Source organism: Thermobia domestica, chromosome 6 (assembly GCF_964235325.1).
Source record: "Thermobia domestica chromosome 6, izTheDome1.hap1.1, whole genome shotgun sequence".
Lineage (NCBI taxonomy): Eukaryota > Metazoa > Arthropoda > Insecta > Zygentoma > Lepismatidae > Thermobia > Thermobia domestica.
The window spans coordinates 201181439-201205075 of NC_137459.1; the positions used below are offsets into that span (position 1 = coordinate 201181439).

The 23637-nt window shown below is 34.8% G+C and overlaps 1 protein-coding gene across 4 annotated transcripts in view; it reads right to left on the bottom strand.

Annotated features, from left to right (window-relative positions):
• Nucleotides 1-952: 952 nt before the first annotated feature.
• The window catches only part of LOC145688404 (metal cation symporter ZIP14-like), a 511696-nt gene continuing 489011 nt past the window's right edge, over nucleotides 953-23637 (bottom strand). For all 4 annotated transcript variants that reach the window (XM_081762589.1, XM_081762588.1, XM_081762587.1 and 1 more), the window contains 2 exons: nucleotides 15202-15386; nucleotides 953-1257 (listed from right to left, as the gene is read on the bottom strand). In XM_081762589.1, the coding sequence (XP_081618715.1) occupies nucleotides 1102-1257; nucleotides 15202-15386 (341 nt within the window). In that variant the 3' untranslated portion in view covers nucleotides 953-1101. The remainder of the gene's footprint in view (nucleotides 1258-15201; nucleotides 15387-23637) is intronic.

Genomic DNA, 23637 nt, shown 5'->3' on the forward strand with positions numbered 1-23637 from the left:
GAAAAAAAAAAACGAATCTGACTCGGGCTTAGGAGTGTTAAATTGCGTTACGCTCTGCAATTTCTACAAAGTCTGGCACGGAGTGACACCTTTGAAACTGTAAGCAGACGACTTAATATATATTGTTACCGTCAACACAAAATTAATTGTATTCAGTACTATATTTTATCATATTCACTAGCTACATTTTTTTTTCAGTATCTGTTTTCAGATATGTAAAGGAAAGAATATAATACTCAAATAACAATATTTTACGTTGTTCATATAGTGTTTTGATACTACTTTGGCCCTCTTTTTGGACATTAACCTCCAAAATAGAACAGATGGGGTAAATTTGAGCGAAACGAGACAAATGACTGATTTGTATTTATGTTCTCGTTTCACCAAAAAAAAACTATATAAGAAAAGACCTTCTTTTAAACTGGGATCTAACCACGGTAACCGATGAACCAAAAGCACACACCCTGTCCAGTATACTTAAGAAAAAATTCCATTAGTATTTGTGACTCAGATTGTGCTATTAAGCATTGTACATTCAAGTTTCAGTGACAAATTCAAATGTTTCAGAGTCAGTGTGCCTCTTCAAAATGTAATGTTAATTATGATATGATATTTGGAACACAGCAGAAAACAAGACAGAGTATCGAAGGCTTATCTTGGGAGGATGTTGCGAAAGGAATCCTACAAAAAGATCTCAAATTTACATTGTATAAAACTGCATACTAAGTCAATATTCAATTTATATATATATATATATATATATATATATATATATATATATATATATATATATATATATATATATATATATATATATATATATATATATATAAGGGCTATAATGTAGTATAAACATTTTATTCTACATTAGCTGTGATAAATGCTTCAGATTTTCAGGATACGCCACTGGATTTAGCTTACAGTTTTGCCATTTTTGTAATAACAAAATGAATAACTAATGAATGGGCAAATGTTTATTTCCAAAATAAGTTACACACATAAACACATCAATATCAATCGTTTTGATAGGAACATTCTAAAACACCCTCACACAACACATTTCAGCATTCAAAGTAAGACATTTGAGAATTTCTTAGTTTATCAGAAACCAAATTTTAAAGCGTCGTTATATTTTGTGATTAAATAAACAATTGTTGCTCCTGTAAAAATTCCAATATTCTGCATCAATAACGCAAATGCAACTGTTCGTGGGCCTGATTCTAAGGCATCTTCAATCATTTGGCCGAGTTCTGCCATCTGGAAAATAATTAAGATAAGTTACATTATAAATATATTATCGTGATCTTATTACTTATTTATCTCAGTAGGGAATCAAATTACGTTAATACATTATCAAGGAAAGAAAATTAAGACGATAATATTTTAAACAGAGCTATTTTCGTATCTTAGAATATGCGAAGGAGATATAGCGATGAAGTGTCCACATCTGCACACACTGTAATACATTGTCCTAGTTAAATTAAACATATTCTTAAGTCATATTTTTCGGTATTACTCACATACAATTCATAAGATTAGAAAAGAAATATTTGCTAGCTTTTCAGCTAGCAAGAATGACACCTACTATTAGTTTTATCCATTCAAAGTATGTGACTAGCTCTGCTTCCGGAAAGTAAAAATTCCGGAATTGGCCATCACTACTTCAGAGGAAAGGCATAATCTGTTAACAACAGTAAAGCTGTATATTTTTGTACAGTTAAAACACAAATAATAATAATTGCAAAAATACCAAAAGCACTTTTTTTTTTAATTTTTAACCATATAATTTATGTGATAAAATGATTCTACAAAAAGAAGCTTCAAAAGTGTCATCATTGTAACTTATGAACAATGACAAAATTTGTAAGAAAACCTAACACTGTAGTATTTCCGTATATGTAAAATAAAAAAAATACACAAAATAACAAAAACAAGCTTTTTTTTAACCATATCATTTATGTGCTAAGATGATTCTATACAAAAAGTTTCATAGTTGTAACACCAGCAATGGCACAATTTGTAACAAAACTTAAAACTTTATATTTCCGTACATGTAAAATACATGTAATTATATATATATATATATATATATATATATATATATATATATATATATATATATAATTACAAAAATACCTAAAGCAGCCTCGTTATGTTTAATCATATCATGTATGTGCTAATATGATTCTATTTAAAAAGTTTCAAAGGTTTCATAGTTGTAACTTACGAACAATGACATAATTTGTAACAAAACTTAAAACTTTATATTTCAGTACATGTAAAATAAAAAAAAAATGCAAAAATACACAAAAAGCACCCTTTTTATTTATAGCCATACCATGTACGTGTAAAGATGAATGTGCAAAAACGTTTCAAAAGTTTCATAGTTGTAACTTTTGAGCAATGGCACGATTTGTATTAAAAAAAAAAAAAAACTTTGTATGCCCATTAATGTTTGACAGTGGAATCTTTTGCAAGGTTTCTTAGAATCAACCTTTCATTTGACACCTGGATGAGTCCAATAACTTTAAAAATAAGGACGTTATGGTAATTTTAGTTCCATGATGCTGAGTGTCGGAAAGTGAAATTGAAGGAAAATTCACATTTTTTAAAAAATTCTCCCCAGTACATTTCTCATCTAAAAATCCGAAAAAAAATAATAATTTAACGTAATTTCATTTGTATTTATGCATGAAAAAAAAATTTGAAGAGAATCTGAGAAATTGAAGCACGGCCATGTTTTAAAATTAGGTGATTTGGTGTGTAATAACCCATGTCTTATATCATCTAAAAGACGAAACATGCATATACACATTTTTTTTTCTTGATTGCAAAGTTTGGCACGATACACATACTAGTTGCGATGGTCATTTGTTCTTAAGATGAGAACGATGATACGATTAAAAGACCCATCTTGAAGTGGGTGCAATCTATATTCCAAAGTTATTAAAAACGCTTTCGGGACCCCGAAAACTATAAATTCGACAAACAGTCCAGTAACTTTTGACATGTTATTGGTCATATCTCCCAGCCCCTCATTCTGTGAAGATGAGGATGAATTTGGATGTAAACGCCATTGAGTGCATCACTATTCATCTCAACGACCCAGAAAACTATGGGTAACACTCTCGAATCAGTCCTGTGTTTTTATATGACACTCTTCTCAACTTCCATCCCTTGGAGTATCTGACTACCACACCGGAAAGTGGTACAGGAATTTTTTCTTGGATTGAAAATAATGTCTACCACGTTTGATAAAAGTTGTTCCAGACATTCCGGAGATTCGCTGTAATATACACTTATACATACATTAAAATATTTAGAGTTGTGTGAGCAACGTCTTCGACACTGCCCATGTAAATTCTAATCCAGGTGACGTGCTCGGTCATTCCAAAACGTGACATTAAATGCCATTACAATTCTAACAGTTTGGCAAACCCAAACTATGGATTAAGCACTAATCTCAGTCACTTGAGACATTTTGTTTCTCATCCTTTATCGCCCGCCATGACGATGGTGTTTGAAATGTTTGAGTTGATTTTCAAAATGAAAATGAAATGACATCTTTGAGTTTTACGTCCCACGCTTATGGCGGCTAGGCTAAAATAGACGGTGATGATGAGAAATGAATGAAATGGTGAAATAAAGAAAGTGGGAAGAAACGGGAGAACCCCGAGGAATCCCACGCACGCGGTGTTTGTCCACTTGTAAGCTGCTAGCCCCACTAATTGTTTTGCATATCAAAATGTAATATGGTAATTTACATATATAATTTAATATAATTTAAAAGCCAAATTAAATAATAATTTTAATTATATTAGGATTAATTCAGACATATAAATATGTATAAATTGAAGTATTTATATTCAAAAAGGGTATTCATATTAGAGTTCAAACGTATTACTAAAAAAATCTCTAAGAAGCACTCATCTTCACAAAATTTCAACTTTGGCATCACATAACTGGAAAATTCGAGAAACCAAGAGTTCAATAACCTTTGAGCTAACATAGTTGCTAACCTAAAGTAAGGGGCATGTCCAAAAAAAAAAAAAAAGGTTTATAAGGTATATTCTATAAGGAACAGAAATCAGAGAAATGAAATGAAGTTAAAAGCATTGACCAGCAACTATTGTTATTTCCAAACTCAACCCTATTGTCTGCGGGTACACACTTTAATGCTAAATTTTTGTGACAATAGGTGCTAAAAATCCAATCTGACCTGTATTTTTACACCTCTGAAAAAAAAACCGTTATGTAAAACTTGGCTGGTAGGCTAGCCTGACAGAAAAAAATAAAGAAAACATAGCATTTATGTGAGGAGTACCAGATTTAAAGAGTATAATATTAATAAGTAATATTTAATATTAAAATGTTCTTGGAAATTCCGATACCAATTAATAAAAATGTTTTACGCGGCCCCGCATCGATACTTCGTTTCAAACATGCTTTCCATTCAGTCAAAACTATTTTCGCAGCCACTTCTGAATGAAGGCAGGTGGTGTGTCTGGAAAGGGGAGCAAGCAGACAACTCACTACCAAGACGGATTTTTTTTGTTTATCTAGCATCTGAAAGGATGACAACTCCAAAAATTAAAAAAAATAAGTAAAACAATTATGTGTCATGTTGTACTTAGGGTTATTGTTTGTCCTATATAAAGGTTTAATCTCACTTTATTTATATCTTGATAATGTAAACAATAGTGCAGACGAATTCTTCTTCAACCCGCCACCTGAGCGTAGTTTAGAATTCGGCCGCCAGAGGCGGCAAACATCAGGGGCAAAAAGCTTCTGCTTTTCCTAACTGTATCCACGCTCTATACTACAAATAAACAAGTTGTAAAAACTATGATTTGAAGTAACGAAAATAAAGTTTGGGAAAAGGGAACATACTGGTGTGGTGAGAATAAGTTTCAAGTGTATGGGTGAATAAAGAAAGTAAAGTGACAATAAGTAAACATTTAATTATTTACAAAATTTGTACATATGACGCCGTCTCAAGTGAGGGTGGCACATCACAAAGGGAAAAGGTCAACAACCCCAAAAACAATGAAGGAGAGAGAGTCTAAAACTATTGAGAGACAACCAGCGGAAGTAGATACAGAAACTCAAGGGATAAACAGTTAATTCGTGGTTAGCCGTAAGTTCATCGACTTCAATTGTATTTTCTTCTTTCAGAAACTGTGTTCAGTTTATTGTTGTGGTGATGTAGGCATGGACAGTCAGTGGACCCTGGTCCAGAGATCTATTGAGGTCGTTGTGAGGACGCGGAGAAATTGAACAAAGCTAGTTATTACTTTAAAAAAATGGATCTTTTTTGAGTGATAGTGCAAGTATCTGTGCTACCGAACGAAGTTGTAAGTGTTTCGTGAAAACTATGCGTACATATTTATCTAGATATTTTAAAAATTAAATAAATAAATAAGGTAAGGAGTTATTAGCCACGCTAATAAAGAAAATGCGGAATTGTAAAAAAAAAAATAATGCACAATTGGCCTGCCTCAGAAAAAATTTTCCTTGAGAGAGTGTAATGTAGGCAACGTATAGATCACAAAAGTTCTTTATTTCTCTTATAAAGCCTATTTCGGTGACCAAGTTCCCGAATCCAAAATTTCTAAATCAAGGCAAGAAGGACTTTGTCATAAGCCTTGTTGTGGAGGAAGAGAACATATTCACCACCCTTCGAAAGGAGAGCGGCGGAACACAAACAGGAGCAGAAGATATAAGATTAACCCAAAATTGGAAAGGATAAGATTTGGAGAAGGAAACACAAAGAAGAGGATCACTTATAGTGAGGAGCGAAGGGAAAAGGACAAATCTTATAGATATGTACACATAAACAAACAAAAAGAGAAAGAAAGGACTTTACCCAAAATTTAAAATTCATACATTGGATCGCTCGATTCTATATATACATACATATATATATATATATATATATATATATATATATATATATATATATATATATATATATATATATATATATATATTGTGTCTGTGTATAAAAAGTGTATAGTGCTAGTGAAGTAGTGAAATAAATCCATGTCTTGTGATAATCCGATCTTGGTGGTATGATCTTTTAGATGCTTACAACCATCCTGGAGGCAGAGGTGAATAGCCTACTTTTGCATGTTTGCTAATCTCTTTTAGGGGTACCGCTTGGCCGGGTCCAGAAGAGGCTGTGAACACGCTTTCCCAGTCTTCATCTAAATTTTTATCTGATGGTAAAAGATTCTCTGGCACAAGATGGCAGAAGTAAGTGAGTTATAATGGCCATACCAGAGAAAGTCGTCCAAGGGGCAAGGCGACTATAAACTTTGAACTCACGTGGGAGGAGGATATTAATTTCTAAAAAAAAAAAAAAAAAAAAATTTCATAAATCATTTTGGCTTAATTTTATAGTTTCAGTTCGTATAAATCCCAATTATAACCTTGTTAATCTTTTAAGCTTATTAGATAAGTACATTACAAGTGTCAAAATTTCCTCCACCCATCTCTTATGTGCTGGGAAATTTGAGATTATATTCATTGTGGTGACTTTAAGTAACTACTTAACGACGACCATCCTGCTCTGAACACGAGAGAGCCCTTTACATGGGGATTATCCAGAGTGATGTCCTTAACACACTATAACCGTCACCAGGTTATAGAAGTATTTTTTGTGGACTCTCTATATTTCGTAAAGACAGTGATTATTTTTTCGATTTATACGTTATTCTGCGACGCAATTAAGCTCTTTCTTCGGTGGGAATTGCTTCCTTCTCACGCAACTGGACAAAGAAGTCTTTCATTGTTTTTCATATATATATATATATATATATATATATATATATATATATATATATATATATATATTTAAACATTGCTTTGTGCTGAGAACATTTCAGTAAACGGCAAACTTTTTCAGTTTCTCCCTGACATATTAATATGCACAGTATATATTCTACAGTTATTTGGAACTGAATTAAGTGCTTTCTTTAATCGTTTATGGAAATATTGCAGTAGATTAGAGCAGACCAGAGTAGACCAGGTGTTCAAGCGTCAGATCGTCGCCTGCAACATCGCTTTACCAGATCGTTATCTAAATGTTTCCACAGTCGAGTTATCGCAATGTCTCGTGCGTCCTGAAGAGTGGACTAAAATTATCATTAACTCTTTTTTATGTTCTATTTGCATGTACGTACAGGTGATTTAACCTGAGTGCTTTTAAGAATGAACTGCCAACATTAATTAATGAACCAATGCAGCTCGTATCTCGAACCTCTTGGTTCGAGGATGTTACTCCACGTTTCGAGGCAGCTACCACGCACGTTGTGTCGAGCATTAAGTATAATATTTTGCTAAGGGCCATAAGCTATTAGCCGGTGAAGGATGTTTTCTTACGGCTAGCCCCAATCAATAAGTCCCAGGTTCATTGTACCTAGTGCGTTAAAGTTATAAACGCGCCCTCCAACATTAGCATTCCAATTTGGAGACTAGGAAATTTCGTTGAAGACTCGTGTTGACTCTTCACGACTGTTTGAAGCAGAGACTAGATTACCACGCGGGATTATCCCGGCAAGACTTTCCCCAGTGCGTCAATGGTGTGAGAAAAGCATTTATAGTGAAATCTCAATTATATTCTTCTGTATATATATCAAAGTGATAAAGGGCTACAGTATACTGAAAAGCAAAGTGTGATTTTTATAAAGGAAATAATTATACATAATCAGTGTTAAGTGTTGTGATTGTTTCTCTTCGTTATTTTTCTTTTTAATTGTAATCTAATAAATAAGTATAATGTCATTTAACCCAGTGTGTTTTCGTTGTGTGTGAGTGATGTTTTTGTGCGTTATTGTCTCGATGACCATCTGATCGTCCGTAAGGTTTTCGAGACAAGACATCCGAACTTCTCGGCGCCTAATGCTCATCTCATCATTGAGTTCGACGAGGAATTTGGGAACAATTTTTAATCCCTTCTTGGAGAGGTCTTTCAACATCCTACCCAGGTAAGTCCAGGCCTCAGGAGAATACTCACTGGCAGGACCACGGAGGAGAACGATGGACAGGCAACGACCAGGCGATTACAAATATATGGTACCGACCCGATACCTGGGCTATTACACCACCACAATGAATTGATTTTGAGTTTAACGTCCCGTTTTGCAGTGAGGTTATATGAAACTTGGACCTACTAATTAATGTAGAATCCGAACCACATGAGCTTCCGCTGGTGGCTGAACCTGGGTCTCCCACGCCGAATGTAGGTACACTATACGCTTAGCCACAAAGGAGCTTTACGATGGGAGTTGAATTTGGACTTTAACGCTATCTGAGTTGTAATTATTACCTGCGACAACAAGAACTATAGATTCGATACTAATATCGATCGCTTTTACTGTATATATATATCCCCCTCCAACTCCCAATAGCTTATCCCGACAGTACACTTTTTTAAACTGTAAGTACTATATGTAGGATTTTTAAAATTACTCCCGCATGCCAGAATTATGATGGAACACACACACATACACACACACACACACACACATATATATATATATATATATATATATAGGGTGTTCCAAAAGTAATGGTAAAAATTAAACCACAGATTCCTTGTACCAAAACAAGAAGAAAGTTTATTTGACATATAATCCGGAAGTGGACGGGGGCACATTTAGACAGCTGCGAATATGGGGAGAAATGAACTTCGCACTTAGGGAATGGAATTTACCGATTTACAAAACCGCATTGAGGAGCGTGTGAACGGTTACACAACACACCGGGAGTGATGGAGCGCATTCGAAACTCAAGATTGGCACTTTTGCATAGATGTGGGAGGACAGCACTTTGAACATCTTCTCTAGGTACGTTTATTGTTAGCGCGTATGACTTAGTAGTTTGTAATGCTATTCTGTGTAATATACTACGTTACAAATATAGCACGTCGTCGTGGATTTTACTTGTTATTATATGACACGACTAGTTACACTTGTTCTTATTTCTACCCTCTCTCTGCAAGTTTCTATCTGGTACACAACTTTTCATTGCTCCCTGCGATTATGTAACAATGCTAAGTGGACTTTGCTTTAACTCGCGTTCTAGATGCGCATGGAATCGTGCCATGGATAACAACCTTTTTCTGTATGGCTTCCACCTTTACTGCACTGTTTCATTACCCCTGCCGTACAGACATTCGGTGAATCTCTAAATGTCGTATGGAAAATCTCTAGCGCATTTATGTAACATGCGTTTAAGATGTCAAGCCGATATGATTTTTATGTCTTTCTGAACCCCCTTCCTAGCTCTTATCACTATTACGCTGGCAGCTGTGAAGTTCCTTTCCCCTACATTTGAAACTGTCCGCCTCCACCCTTGTCCATTTCCAGACTACACGTCCATTTTTCTTGTATTGATGCCAGGAATCTGTGGTTTCGTTTTTCACCATTACTTTTGGGACACCCTATATATATAAATGGCGCAGAGAAAGAGACCACTTCCACACACAAAAGCATTGCAGAGTATTGAACTGAAATCCTTTGGAAAGAAATCCTATTCTGCCTTCTTTCTAAAGTATAAAGAAGTTTCTTAGACATGACTTCGTGTTCGTAGATTCCCTGTTTACATGGTTTTGGGGTCGTAAGTTTTGTGTATCGAACCGAGATTCGAGTTTGTATAATTTATGTTAATACCCGCATATTCTCTTTAACTTTCAAGGACGTAAATCACTTGCTGTAATGAGAATATTGAGAAGTAACCTGAGTATGACAAATAGCTGCAGATAAATACACTACACAACTTCTTTATTGCTTTTAAACGATTTTCTTAATTCGTATTTAATATTCACATATAATATACCGACATTGTGTCAACACCTCCAACATCTCAGATCTTTCATTTTAAACATAATGATTACTCACGTCCTGAAATGGTTATATGAATATATATAGGAAAGTAGAATTTCGTACACAAATTTGGTCCAAACTTGAATTAAACTCACGACCTTACGATTTGATGTTTCACGGTATACCACTGAGCTGACATAACGACTACGGCCAGCTTTCTCCTAACGATATATAGCTAACTGAAGTTCCAAACAATGGCATTTTTATCCGCTGCAAATTATGTTGCTTTCTTTCTCCTTTCTCTTTTTAACTTTACTATGCATACGAGAACTGTGTTCTCTGTGTTTGCTTTCATTGGAAAAGTTCCTTTACATAAATAAATGTCCTTTTACATATGGAAAGGTAAACGACAAGCATGCATGTGCTGACATTAATATATGGTTCCGAAATATTGTATCATTAAGTATTTCACTCAATGTTATTTTTTTTTCAACACTTGGTGACAAGTCTTATTATATTTAAAAGAAGAGAAACATATCTGCACAACTTGACTTGATTACGAAGGTTGGCTTTGTAACGTACATACATTAGCTTATGTAAATATATTAAAATCGTGATATGCATATAATTATTTTTGCCTAAAATTTACATATTCACATATAATTCATTAAATTACTTTATCTTTTATATTACATATTTTGCTCTACCAACATCTTAAACTTAAAAGCTCTACCGACTTAGCTAGTTATTTACATATTCATCAAAACATTTGCATTTCAAAAGTAGTATATTCAAATTTATTTAAATTTTAATTTAATTTACATAGTAATTAATTTATTTTCCACGCTACGGCCCTTCCCCTTTAACAGCTTGGAGATTCGAACTTTGTTTACTTGTTTCCGAAGATACCCGAAGTTGGACTTCGAAAATTTTTGCCTCAAAACAGCAATAAACAGTGCGGTCATTCTTTACGGAACAGCATGTACATATTTAGAAAGTAGTCTATTTTGTAGAACAACGTTTAGTTAAATCTACATGTTTTGCAACTTTACGTTTTGTGCATGTTTACAACATGTAATATAATTTTTAAAAAATGCTCAGTCTTCTCCAATTGTGGTTTTCCTTAAATCCTTTCCATTTAATTTCCGTCCGACATTAAGACCCCTTACTATCCGATATTGGGCAACCGTTTTTCCAAACTAGAAAAATGCTAATTTGTACCAAAGTGTATATATATCTTTCTTTTAATATATTCTTATTGCTTCGAAAGCTTCAAATTATGATCTACGAAGGCAACAGATCATTTCGAAGAGGCTACATCAATTAAATATATGTTGGTAAAGTTTTTATTCCTTTTTTTTAAAATAGTATCCGATATTAAGCCCTTTCCTATATTAACATTTATGTGCAAGCGTACATCAAGGTGTGTGAATGTATTTGCAATTGAACTTGTGTACCAGTTTCCCTTTACCCTCTTAGAAAAAGCCCTACGAGCGTCTTTATATCAGTATACTCTAAAAAAGTCTTCTGCCGTTTATGAATACAGTATTGCGCATGTATGTACAATGGTTCATGGTATAATTGTAAATTTTTGGCCCTTCGCTTATGTGGAGTGAAATTTCCAGAACTCATTTAAGTGAATACGATAAACGCACTTTTGTGTCAGGAACTTCATCTATGTCAACTGTCGTGCATCCAACAGTTTGGAAAAAAAACTTCTAGTAATAGCAAAATTGATCTTTCACTTTGTCCCCCATTTAGTTCTTCTTCTTCTTCTTCTTCTTCTTCTTCTTCTGAATGCTATTTTCAGATTGGCTGAAGGAAAAGAAAAAAAAACATCCACGTACAAAATCTAGTGTGATCATGTCTTGCGACTTAAAAATAGCGCCTGACGCTAATAAAATGCCACCTTCTCCTCCTTTCATTGTGGAGTTTTCATAATTTGTGCAAGTAAATAAGATATGCCTATTCTGCCCAAAGTTTGTTCATGTGTATCGAGTGGATCAAACGAACATGTAATACTAGAATACTTTGAAGATATGATAAAAAAAAATTAAAAAAAATAAAATTGTGAAATTGTTTAAATGTCTTGTGATCATGCCAAACATGATCGCGATCCAGGGAATAATTGACTTGACTTTATTTGAGTTCAGCGTCAGCACTATATGAGATGTGGACCTACAGATTAACGAGGGATCCCAACCACATGAGCTCTCGCTCGAAATCGAACGCGGCTCTTCCACGCCAAAGGTGCGTACGCCATCCGCCGAGCAACGAGAGAGCTCAAGTAATAGCTATACAGTGTGTTTCAAAACAACACCGACAACGTTTGGGAGGTGATTCCTGATAAGGCAAAAGGTATAGACCAACCTGGGAGTACAAATGCTTCCTTTCGGAGTTATAGGCTGCCGAAAACATGAAAAAATGAACTTTAAAAGGTACATAGCTCCTAAACTATAGGACCTACCATAGTCGGGTCAAGAGTTCACTTAGGAAGTAATATGTGCCCTATCCAAGAATCCATGTTTCAGAATCCTAAGGTACTCACGCAACAACTTTTATAGAGACAGTTTGGCCCCGGGTATATAATTTGAAATACTCACCAACTACCTGTATAAAAATTGTTGCGGAAGTACCGCAGGATTCTGAAACATGGATATTTGTATAATGCACATACTAGTTCCTAAGTGAAGTCTTGAACCGACAACGGTATGCCCCACAGTTTTGGAGCAATGGACCCTTAAAGTTCAGTTTTTCATGTCTTCGGCAGCCTGTAACTCCTAAAGGAAGCATTTGTGCACCCAGGTTGGTCTATACTTTTTGTCTTATCTTGGTGTCAGGAATCATCTCCCAAACGTTGTCGGTGTTGTTTTGAAACACTCTGTATATAAAATTAAAGAAATTAATGTTTCATTAAATAATAAGATTATTCACCGATCTCTCTGGGGATTAGAAAATTCAAATACTAAATTAAACACAAACCATCTGCAATGATGATTTTTTATGAGAAAAGAAAGAGAAACATGATGATTTTAAAGTATATTTTCGATTGAAACTACAATATAACGATAAATATAAACACCTGAATAAAATTGAATCTACCGGGGTTAATACGGTATGAGACGACCGTCATTAGCCTGCAGCTCTGATTCGTCACGATATGGAGATGCACATTATGAATGTTTTCAGAGAAATATTACACAATTTCTCTTAGTGTATTGCTATTTCAGAATGCGTTTCCGATGCGTTACCCCCGCAGCGAACGCGACCAAGGTGGCTTCTCGGTGATTTTACTTTCGCCAGAGTTATAAATCATACTGTGAGTCAGGGTTTACAGATTGTTTTTTTCAAGTCCAGGTCTATAATAGCAGAGTTCCAATACTCTGCACATAGCATCTTCCAAGCAGTTGTTTCTTGCTAAAACCCCCTTGCGTGGCAACATGTCTTTTCTTTTTTACTTCCTTTAGACATCTTTTAAACAGCAAGCGGTCTATTCTTCCGAAACGCACCAAATACGCTCGAGCAGACGTTTTCTGCGCGTTTTTATGGCTTTCGCGTTTGCAGCGCATTCTGATTAGCCACCCATATTTAAATACATGGTCAACGTATTCCAAGCGTACGCATCAGCCATAAAATCGTTGCGTACGTTTCTATTAGCCGCGCAGTTACAGCGCAACACTCAGTGTCAGTTCCGTCTGTGTGTTGGGAGGAGAATGCAAGGCACTTGGCCCCTAACGGCATTTGGAGCGTCATTACGGCCAGATTTTGAGCTCCAGAATTTTCCAACAGTGTATGTTAGGATATAAACATCGCTTTTAGAAAATATCTACATGTTCGAATGACTTACGAAAAATAAAAACACTACTGTCAATATTTAATATAAAAGACAGACAAGTGTATAAATAATGCAGTTCCTCATTATGAAGTTTCCGCCATTCCCCATTCTCATTCCACTTGCGTCCGAATATTCGTTCCAGGATTTTATTCTCAAATACTTTCAGTCTGTGTTCTTCCATCAGAGTAAGCAGCCATGTTAGGCAACTATGCAGCGCAACAGACATGATTATAGTTTTATATATTTTAAGCTTCAAATTCCTCGACACAATTCGTGACGACAAGATTTCGTACTAAATAATAACACGAATTTCCTTTCAGTTGACATTTATCATTTCTTCGTGGACATGACTTTGGTCTGTTAACACTAACCTTACATATCTAAAAGTATCTACTTTGTCGAAAGTATTATTTGATATCTTAACGCATTCATAATTTGCAGTATTACGAACCCAGCGAACTTCCACGTATTTAGTTTTCTCTGTATTAAGATCTAAACCCATGTCCTTGTAAGTGTTGCATTTCTTTCTATTATTCTCCTATCAACCCCTGTTATATTTATATAATCAATAAACGCCATAATCTGATGAATACCATTCAGCTCTAGGCTTTGGTTCTTGTATTTGATTTTTCTTATAGCGTTCTCCAGAACAGAGTTGAATAACAATGGTGACAACGCATCTCCTTGTCTCAGGCCTGACGGGAAAGCTCGTGGGCAAGAATTCATTTACAGTTTACTCGGACTGCACTTCATAATTCATTTAAATACAGCTTAATGAATCTAACTTTTTTTTTCGGTATTCCAACCTCTGTAAGAATGTTGTACAATGTTTCCCTCCTAATCGAGCTGGACGCTTTTCTAAAATCGATAAATAATTAATGTACAGAGGAATTGTATTCCCGTTTCTATTCAAGTATTTTTCAAAGTGTTAATCTCTGGTCGGCAGTTGATCGATTTTACCTATATCCGCACTGGTAATCTCCAATAATCTCATCTGTGTGTGGAGTCAATCTTGATAATAGGATGTTCGAAAGGATTTTATAGGATGTTGACAGAAGAGAAATGCCTTGATAATTATTACAATCAGTCTCATCGCCTTCCTGTAAGCTGGAACAACAATTGATTCTTTACCCTCCTATGGCAATTCATCCTTGTTCCAGATAAGGAGAATGAATTTGTGTATTGTGTTGTACAATTTTTCCTCTCCAGCTAGATCCCAAATGTAATGTTAGACTCCAAATTAACATCCCGAGAAGTACGTCGAATATGATCATCGAAAAAATAATCATAAGATTGTGGCATTTTAAATTGATAGTTTTAATTTTAACTAGTGTAAGTTGCTTTCCCGTACATGTACATTTCCCGCACAATAGATTATCTACAATATCCAGTATGTTAATATTACATTCAATTAGATTGTGAATTAATATAAAAATGAAAATCAAAAGCTCCCTCAATACATTGATTAGCTGTTTATTAACAATGTCAAATGTAAATTATTATAAAATGAAGCTCAAATGGAACAAATAGGATTCTTACCAAGTCTGCTAGAGATATGTACAAGAAAAGTCCTCCTGCAAATGCGAATATGTAAATGTTAGCGTTCAGTTCTCCAAGTAGAATTCCGGCAATAAGACCAATAAAAGCCGTGCACGCAGACAAGAAATTAAGAAGTACAGCCCTTTTCATTGGCATTCCAGACTGAATCAAAACTGCAAAATCACCTGAAAAAGAAAAAAAATGTTTTTAGATGCCCACACATTACGTATATAAAATGCTATCATATGTCACGAATAAACTGTCACTACCACAGAGTCACGAATATTTTCATTGAATATCGCCTACGCGAAAAATTACGACTATAAAAAAAAAATAATCAATAATACGAACAGTATTTTTTTTTACATAACAAGCAAGATTAGAACGTAAACTGGCATGTCGTGTTAATCTATCAACTATGTGTCTACAAACGCAAATACAAATCTCTAGATATGTTTGATATATATGCATATTAAATATCCGTAGAACCGAAATTTATTAGTGCAAAGTTGCCCAAAATCTATGTAGATCTTTCTGTGAGAGTACAAGGTGTAATGGATGACATTCATAAGTCCTAAACGGCATAAGTCCTAAAAATATAAGCACTAGCCCTAAATTTTAGAGGTCTTGTGCCGTTTAGGACTTGTGCCGCGAAATGATTTTTAGGACTTGTGCCGTTTAGGTATTGTGACTTTTTCATTCACTTGCGTTAGTTCTGAAATTCGCCACCACCACACGAAATTGCGACGATGCAGCAACTAGTAGACGATAATGTTACGAACATAGCTAATTCCAACGGTAACATCTATATTTGTACGAGCTCGTACTACTAAGATTATTATTATCATTATCTGTTCTGCAGTTATACATGATATACATTGTATAATCTATTTCATTCTAAGAATTAATCATATAATTTTTAAAAAATTTGTTTCTTTCAAACGGAGATACGAGAATCCCAAGACAAATTCCTAAAAAAAATATAAAATAAAAAATAAATAAATAAAAATGTTAAAAAGCATATTATACCAGACTTCGGAAACCAAGCAAACATTCAGAATTGCAATATATACTGTGTGGAGTGTATTTTATTAAGAGTAGAACAAAAATCCACCAAAGTTTACTTAATTAGTACAATAGCTCGCTAGACATTTCATGAGTGAGCATTAAATATCAACTGTATACATTAAGAACGCAGTAAATTTAAAATTGAACAAGGAATATATATTATGCAATACAGTTACTATATTTCACAGTGTGTTTTGATAGAGTTGATATGTATAAGCAAAAACAAACAAAAAAATCAACAAATGACGCTAAATTACTAATGTAATATGCAATGCAATACGTTTACAGCAACTACTACATAGTCATTTAGGGGATGTAGCTTTCAAATTTGTCTAGGGCAGCAGGCTTTTTATATATTAAAAGCAACCCAAAAGTTTATTTCCAGATTACGAAAGCTTCAATAATTCCCGTTCTGCGTAATCTTTGGAGGTGGGGAATTTTGTGCAGGGAGGGATTTCTTCTAGGATTTTTTTCTTATTTGTAAGATATTATATAAGAATAATACCTATTTCTTCAGGTTTCATCATAAATTTTAAATTTTATTCTACTTGTTCTTCTCGGAGAAATGAGTAGATACAGTTTTGTTATTAGCAATATTATTCATATCATTTTTAGTAAAAATGAATGCGATTTTTTAAATACCTGCAGAAAAATGGAAAATTGATTGACTCAGTTGCTAGAAAGTCGTTTGCCATTGTAACTGAAACAAACATAAAACAAACTTAACTCGGTCTAATATAAAGTGATTTCAAAACATTTTTTTTCAGTTTTCCAGTAATTCATGTCCAGCATGCTAAGGTTAGCAGTAAATAAAATGTATCATATTTCAAATCCGCAAGACATGTTTGGCCATACATTAAACAAATAATCCAAGAGGGTGCATAAGACGGCCCTTATCCCCGATTATCTGACCTTTTGATTTGGTTGGAACTCTATAAAAGCATACAAGTATTTGAATGTATGGTATTGATATTTTGTATTGGTGCTATTTACAAGCTTGTACATTGACAATATAAATATTTGAATAAAAAAATGCTATCGCATATAGTATAGAATTATATATAGAAGACAAATCAACTGATAAGGTGATGCTGAATAAGAAGTTGTGATGTACAAGATTAAGACTCTTTCTTAAGGGCCTTCTTATGCGTTCTCTTGCATTGTTACTTAATATGTGGCCAAACATCTCTCAAGGATGCGAACTGTGACACATTTTACGTACTGAGAGCCTTAGCATGTTAGAAATGAACTTCTGGAAAACTGAATAAAATTTTGATGTGAAATGACTTGATATTAGGCCGAATTACGTTTGTTTTATGTTCGTTTCAGTCACAATGTCAGACGGCTTTATTGCAACTGAATCAATCGATTTTGCATTTCTGTGCAGGTGTTAAAAAATTACATTCATTTTTACTAAAGTAGGTGTGAATAACACTGCTAATGACAGAACTGTATCCTAGTCATTTTTTCCGAAAAGAACAAGTAGAATAATATCTAAAATTTATGATGAAACTTGAAGATATGGTTATTCTTCTTACAGACTTTATTAGAATTACTAAACAGATTATTACGAATGCAGGACAAAATCCAAGAGGACAAGACCTTGAAAATTCTGACAAAATGAACTAAAATCAAACGACAGAATCATAGGCGCAGCCTAATAAAAGGATGATTATTCTTTTCTTCAACTGTCACACACCTTTGACAGAGGGAAGGTTGAAGGAGACTACAATTGATGGACGATATCAAAACAGAAAAATCATACGTGAAGAGAAGGACGTTAGAGGAAGACCGTGGAGTACGGAATCTTCTCAGCTGCAGCAAGTGACTTGCCAATAATGGCAGAATACCTATGATGGTGATGCTGTCATGCACCTAAAATGTTATCTGTAATTCTTCACTTTATTGAAGAACCTTTTTAAAAATACTGAAAACTCAATAAAACACGTGAGACTGTTGTACAGACGCTCAAACTATTAGACTCACCCTCGAAAAATGTGAAATTGATGTTGGAGTCCTACTTTCTGAGTTCTTGAACATGTAATTTAATTGTTTAAACCACCAATATAGGACCCTTCGTTTGTTTACTGTACACTTGAAGTGGTGATATCACCGTTGAACAACAGTTGGTATTAGTAGAGAGGGGGGAGAGTTTTGAAAGTGGTATTTCAGTTGTAGACAGCTATTGTGGTTTCTAACAACAAGTTACAATCTGAAGTATTATGCTTACAGTCGTTAGTAGTTACCACATTCAAAGCGTTCAACAGCTCGAATGGCCCAGTTCAAAGTGATCTTGACGTGTTTTGTCTATTAATCTTTTATTCTATGAAGTCCTGTAATCGCGGCATAATTTGAAAATCCAGAGACCTTTCTTCCCGTAAAGTGAAAGTTGTCAAAACACTTTCGGCGGAAGGAAGACATACACAACGACAAATTGCTATTAGAGTTGGGGTAGGGCAAAAATCTGTGAGTAAAGTCTCCGTTACGATGAGCAAGAAACAAATGTATCAGCAAAATAGGCTTTGGAAGTGTGGGCGAGATCCAACGCTATCGATAAGAGGTATCAAACAACTAAAAAGATTGGCTCTGGGGAACAGAAACGCAACTTCTGGAGAATTAAGCATAAAAATGGATGAGTATGATGTAGACATTTCGACTGAAAATGTTAGAAGGATTGTTGAAGCACTCAGACCAAGAAAGAGTTGAGTTGATTTTGGTTTAACGTCCCGTTCAGCAGCGAGGCTATATGAGACGTGGACCTTCTGATTAATGTGGAATCCGAACCACATGAGCTCCCGCCGGGAATCGAACCCGGGTCTCCCACGCCAAAGGCGCGTACTCTAACCACTTAGCCACGGAGGAGCTCCCAAGAAAGAAAGCAAAAATTACTCTAATCATTGCAAAGAATTCCCTCGAATGGGCACGAGGCCTAGATCATTGGACTGCTGATTGTTGGAGAATAGGAGTTTCAGTGAAGAATCATTTGTCTTCATGTCTGGTGAATGTTCAAAATATGTGCGACGTCGACCTCTGGAGGAATTCAAGTTGAAATGCCCTCAACAAACAGTGAAGCATCCTACTTCAGTCATGGTCTGGGGTGTGATGTTTGTCTTCGGGCCTGGGAAACTCTATAGAGGAGCTTGCCCCATTACTGGGCTCTTCACAATTCCGGACAGTACTAGTTTTAGCAGTCCGGCGTTAGGGGGCAATAGCTGTTCTACATGCATCTGTAGCATTTGCCAACAGGGGTGATTGTTTGGCTCCACTTGTCTGTCGTGCATGCCAGTCTCAAGTAAATCGCTGAAAATTGATCCTCGCTACTATCTTGATTACACATGTAACTTTTACAGAAGATTTGCACTCTCCTCAGGTAAGTGAACTAAATTTATCTTACTCTCATAATATTTATTAATAATTAAAGAAGCGTGCAGTGTGGAAGCATTAACTAAAATTTCCATGGTCTTTAGTTGGTAATATTTTTTTTAATAGATCGTGTGGTCCAAATACCGGACATTCCGAATGTTCCCAGTACCGGACAGAAGAAATTACCCAATTAGTCTTAGCTGAGAATATATTTAGGGTAAACTTGATATTTTGGGGAACTTGATACAAGGATGGCTACATAAAAGAAATGGAAACGGGATGAAGAAAGTATGAAGAAAGCTGTGGATAGTGTGTTAGCGGGAAGCTGTATTGTTCACAGAGCTACTGGACAAAGCAGAGGAAAATATTCTCACGGAGTGTCTTATTTGTGGAGGTTTCAATGAGGATTGAGTACAGTGCTCCAATTGCCGAGGATGGTCACATGTTGGGTGTAACGACAGTGAAAATGTTGATTACTTCATTTGTGAAAATTGTAAGCTTACTGAGATGAAGCACTTAATTTGAAAAATATTTTGGCTTTAATTTCCTACACATTATTTTTACTATAGTCTTAGTTTTAGTATTATTGTAGAAGCTTATAAATATGTTGCTTGTACCAACTCTTGTAACAGTAGTCACTTCTGTGTACAATTTAGTAGCGAGAGAAACATTGTTGCGGTGAAGTGCTATTTTATTTTATTTTATTTTTATTTTCTACTCAATTTTCATACTTTAAACCGAAAGTACTTATAGAGGGTATAGCTCATCTTGTCAGCTAATATTGTAAGAGCTGCATTATGTAATACTATTAACATAGCAAATAAATTGCATTTCATAACTACAACATACCATTTGCTTGCATATTTACAACCACTCCTCGCTTTGATATTTATAGTAATCTGTCCGGTACCGGGAACAGTCTTTTGACCATGCAATTTTGAGCATTTTAGAAAATTGAATAATTTAATGTTGAAATCTTATAATAAAAATGTTATGCTGTGATTATTGTCAGTGTGTTTTCTTCTATCGATTTGTTGATTGATTCTTACGCAAATTAAAAAAATGGTTAGGTGCCCGGTACTGGGGCAAGCTACCCTATATTAGAGGGATCAATGAAGCACGAAACATGAACTGAAATGAAATCTTTAAGTTTTGCGTCCCACGGATATACCGGTTAGGCTAAAGGAGACGGTGATGATGAGGGATGAGTGAAATGGTGGAATGAAGAAAGTGGGAGGAAACGGGAGAACCCCAAGAAAACCAACGAGTACGGTGTTTGTCCACCACAAAGTCCACACGGCGCGAGCTGGGATCGAACCCGGGACCCCAAGCACCAGAGGTGAACGCTCTACCACTGAGCCACCGCGCCCCCAATGCAGCACAACCAATATATACAAGTTATTCAAGAAGAACTGCTTTCCCAGACTGCAATCTGGTTTGATGACGCCCACTTCATCTTTATGCATGATGGAGCGCCATGCCACCGGGCAAAACCTGTCACAAAATTATTCGAGAACAACGAAATTAGTGTTCTTCCGTGGGCGGGCAATAGTCCTGAAATGAACCCGATTGAAAACCCCTGGAGCTTCATGAAGGAAAAGCTAAAGAAGAAGCATATTATAACCAAACATTAATTGATCGAAGAGATCAACAATTTGTGGTATCATGATGCTGAATTGAAGTCAAAATGTGCTAAAATCGTATATAGCATGACACAAATGATAAAAGACTTAATAGAGAATAACGGATTTCATACGAAATATTAATCTTTGTATGAGAGATCATTTTCTTGTAAGTATTCCATTTCATTTTTTGTTTCCAATTCAGATACACACACCGTAATATATTTATATTTAAATGTCACGTACGCATTTGTTTAATTGATATTGAAAAACATATGCCATGACCACAAGAAATTAGAACAGAGTTACAGAACAGTAATTTGGACTAAGTTCAAAGGCGTTTTCTGATGTAATATTGTAAGAACTGGAAAATATTCAGAAACTGAATGTTGAGTCTAATCATTTGAACACGTCTGTAGTAAGTATAGACTATATTTCAAATTTTGATCTCTGCTAAAAAAATATCTTGATCAGTATTTCAGAATTGAAATAGATAAATATTTATATAACGCTCAAAATAAGGCTCCTATATGCTACGTCATGAAGATGAATATTTAAAAATAATCAAATAACATCATAGTTATTTTTCACAATTAAAATCAATAGTCTAACAATAACATGCTGATCGTATCTCAAATGTATTAAATGTATAATAAATAAGAGTACCCAGAACTTTTCATGTGGGTGTGTGTGAAAGTAATTAAAGCAAATCTACCCTTTTATTATTACATTTTTAGGAATAAGTTTTATTGGGTTTTCCGTATTTTAAAAGAAAGAAAATGTAACAATTTGTCCCCGCTCTCGTTACTACAGCCATCATATGCACCTACATGACTTCCGATGTGCATAAAAACACTCTAGGAGTCAAGCATTTCGATGCTACATTTCCTTTAAAAAATCATTCCAGCATAAAATTCCCTGTCTCGAAAGATTAGTCAAAACGGGAATTCCCGTACTGCTTAAGATAAGATCATTATAATATTTTCTACGAAGTGCTGGGGGCCTTTAGGCAGAACGGGAATGGATCATGAAATCGAAACTAAAATTTCTAATATGGAGACGTGTTTATATAAAACAGACCTTTTTCTCTACATTAATAAAGGCCAGAACACTTGAAATTTTATTTCTTTTTAAAGATGTGGCAAATGTATCCGGAACTCGTAAATTTGAGGAAAGAACTTCCATAATAAACTCTCAATGGGGATCGAACTTGAGACCCTATGTGCGAGTCACACGCGCTAGCAACTACACAAGCGGGGAGTACTGTTTCAAGTAAAAGCTTCACCCTCTTCCTACAGAAGAAGAACTTCTTTGTAATTCACTTGCATATAATACCAGCATGTAACACTTCCCAATGGTAACATTCCGATTTTGATAAAATTTAGCAGGTAGATACTACACATAAACTAAACGAATTCGTTTTTTTTTTTTTACTTTCTGTAGAAAAGCGGTTTTAGAGAGTAAAACCCCCATCAAAAGTTTTGAAAGTTGACGCCCGAAAGGCAAGAAGAAGTGGATCGAAGTGAATGAAATTGTGCACAGATTTTGTAGATGTAAAATTAAAGAATACATGTTTTGTATTTTCTAAAAAAAAAAAAAAAAAAAAAAAAAAAGGTTCTGTGGGGCACGGATCCCCCCAAACCTTTGATCACGAAATGTCAAAAGTGCTAAATACAGTATGTCAGAAGTGTCTAAAGTACATGTCGAATTACAACGAAACTTTGTCGTGACAATATGCAAAAAATACATAAATAAAATAAAAAAAACGAATACGTTCTTATTTTTAATTGTCTGCGTTAAAACGGTGTTTGGGGTAAAAGCCCCAACCCAAAATTTTAAAAGTTACACCCGAAAGGAAAGAAGTGGACCGAAGTGAATGAAACAGTGCACAGATATTGTAGACGTTAAATGAGGGAATACGTATTTTCCTTAAAATATATATATATATATATATATATATATATATATATATATATATATATATATATATATATATATATATATATTGGGTGGGGTACTCACCTTCTAAACTGTTGATTGCGAAATATTAAAGGCGCAAATAAGTGTACGTTAGAATTTTCTAAAGAGTATGAAGAACTACAACGAAACTTTGTCCAAAAATGGGTGGGGATAAGGCCCCCCTCGTAAAAACACGTGTTTTTAGTTTGTCTGGAGAAACAGTTTTGGGGATAAGTCCCCATCCGAAAAAAGTAAATATTACCGTAGTAGCGGAGGAAGGAGTAGACCGAAGCAAATGAAATTGTTTGTAGATGTAAAGTAAGGCCTCTCTGGTTTCCCAAGTGTCCGCATCCAATTTGCTTCAAATTTGGCACTTCAACAGTAAACAGAAAATAAATCGACACGTGTTTTTGTTTATGCGGAA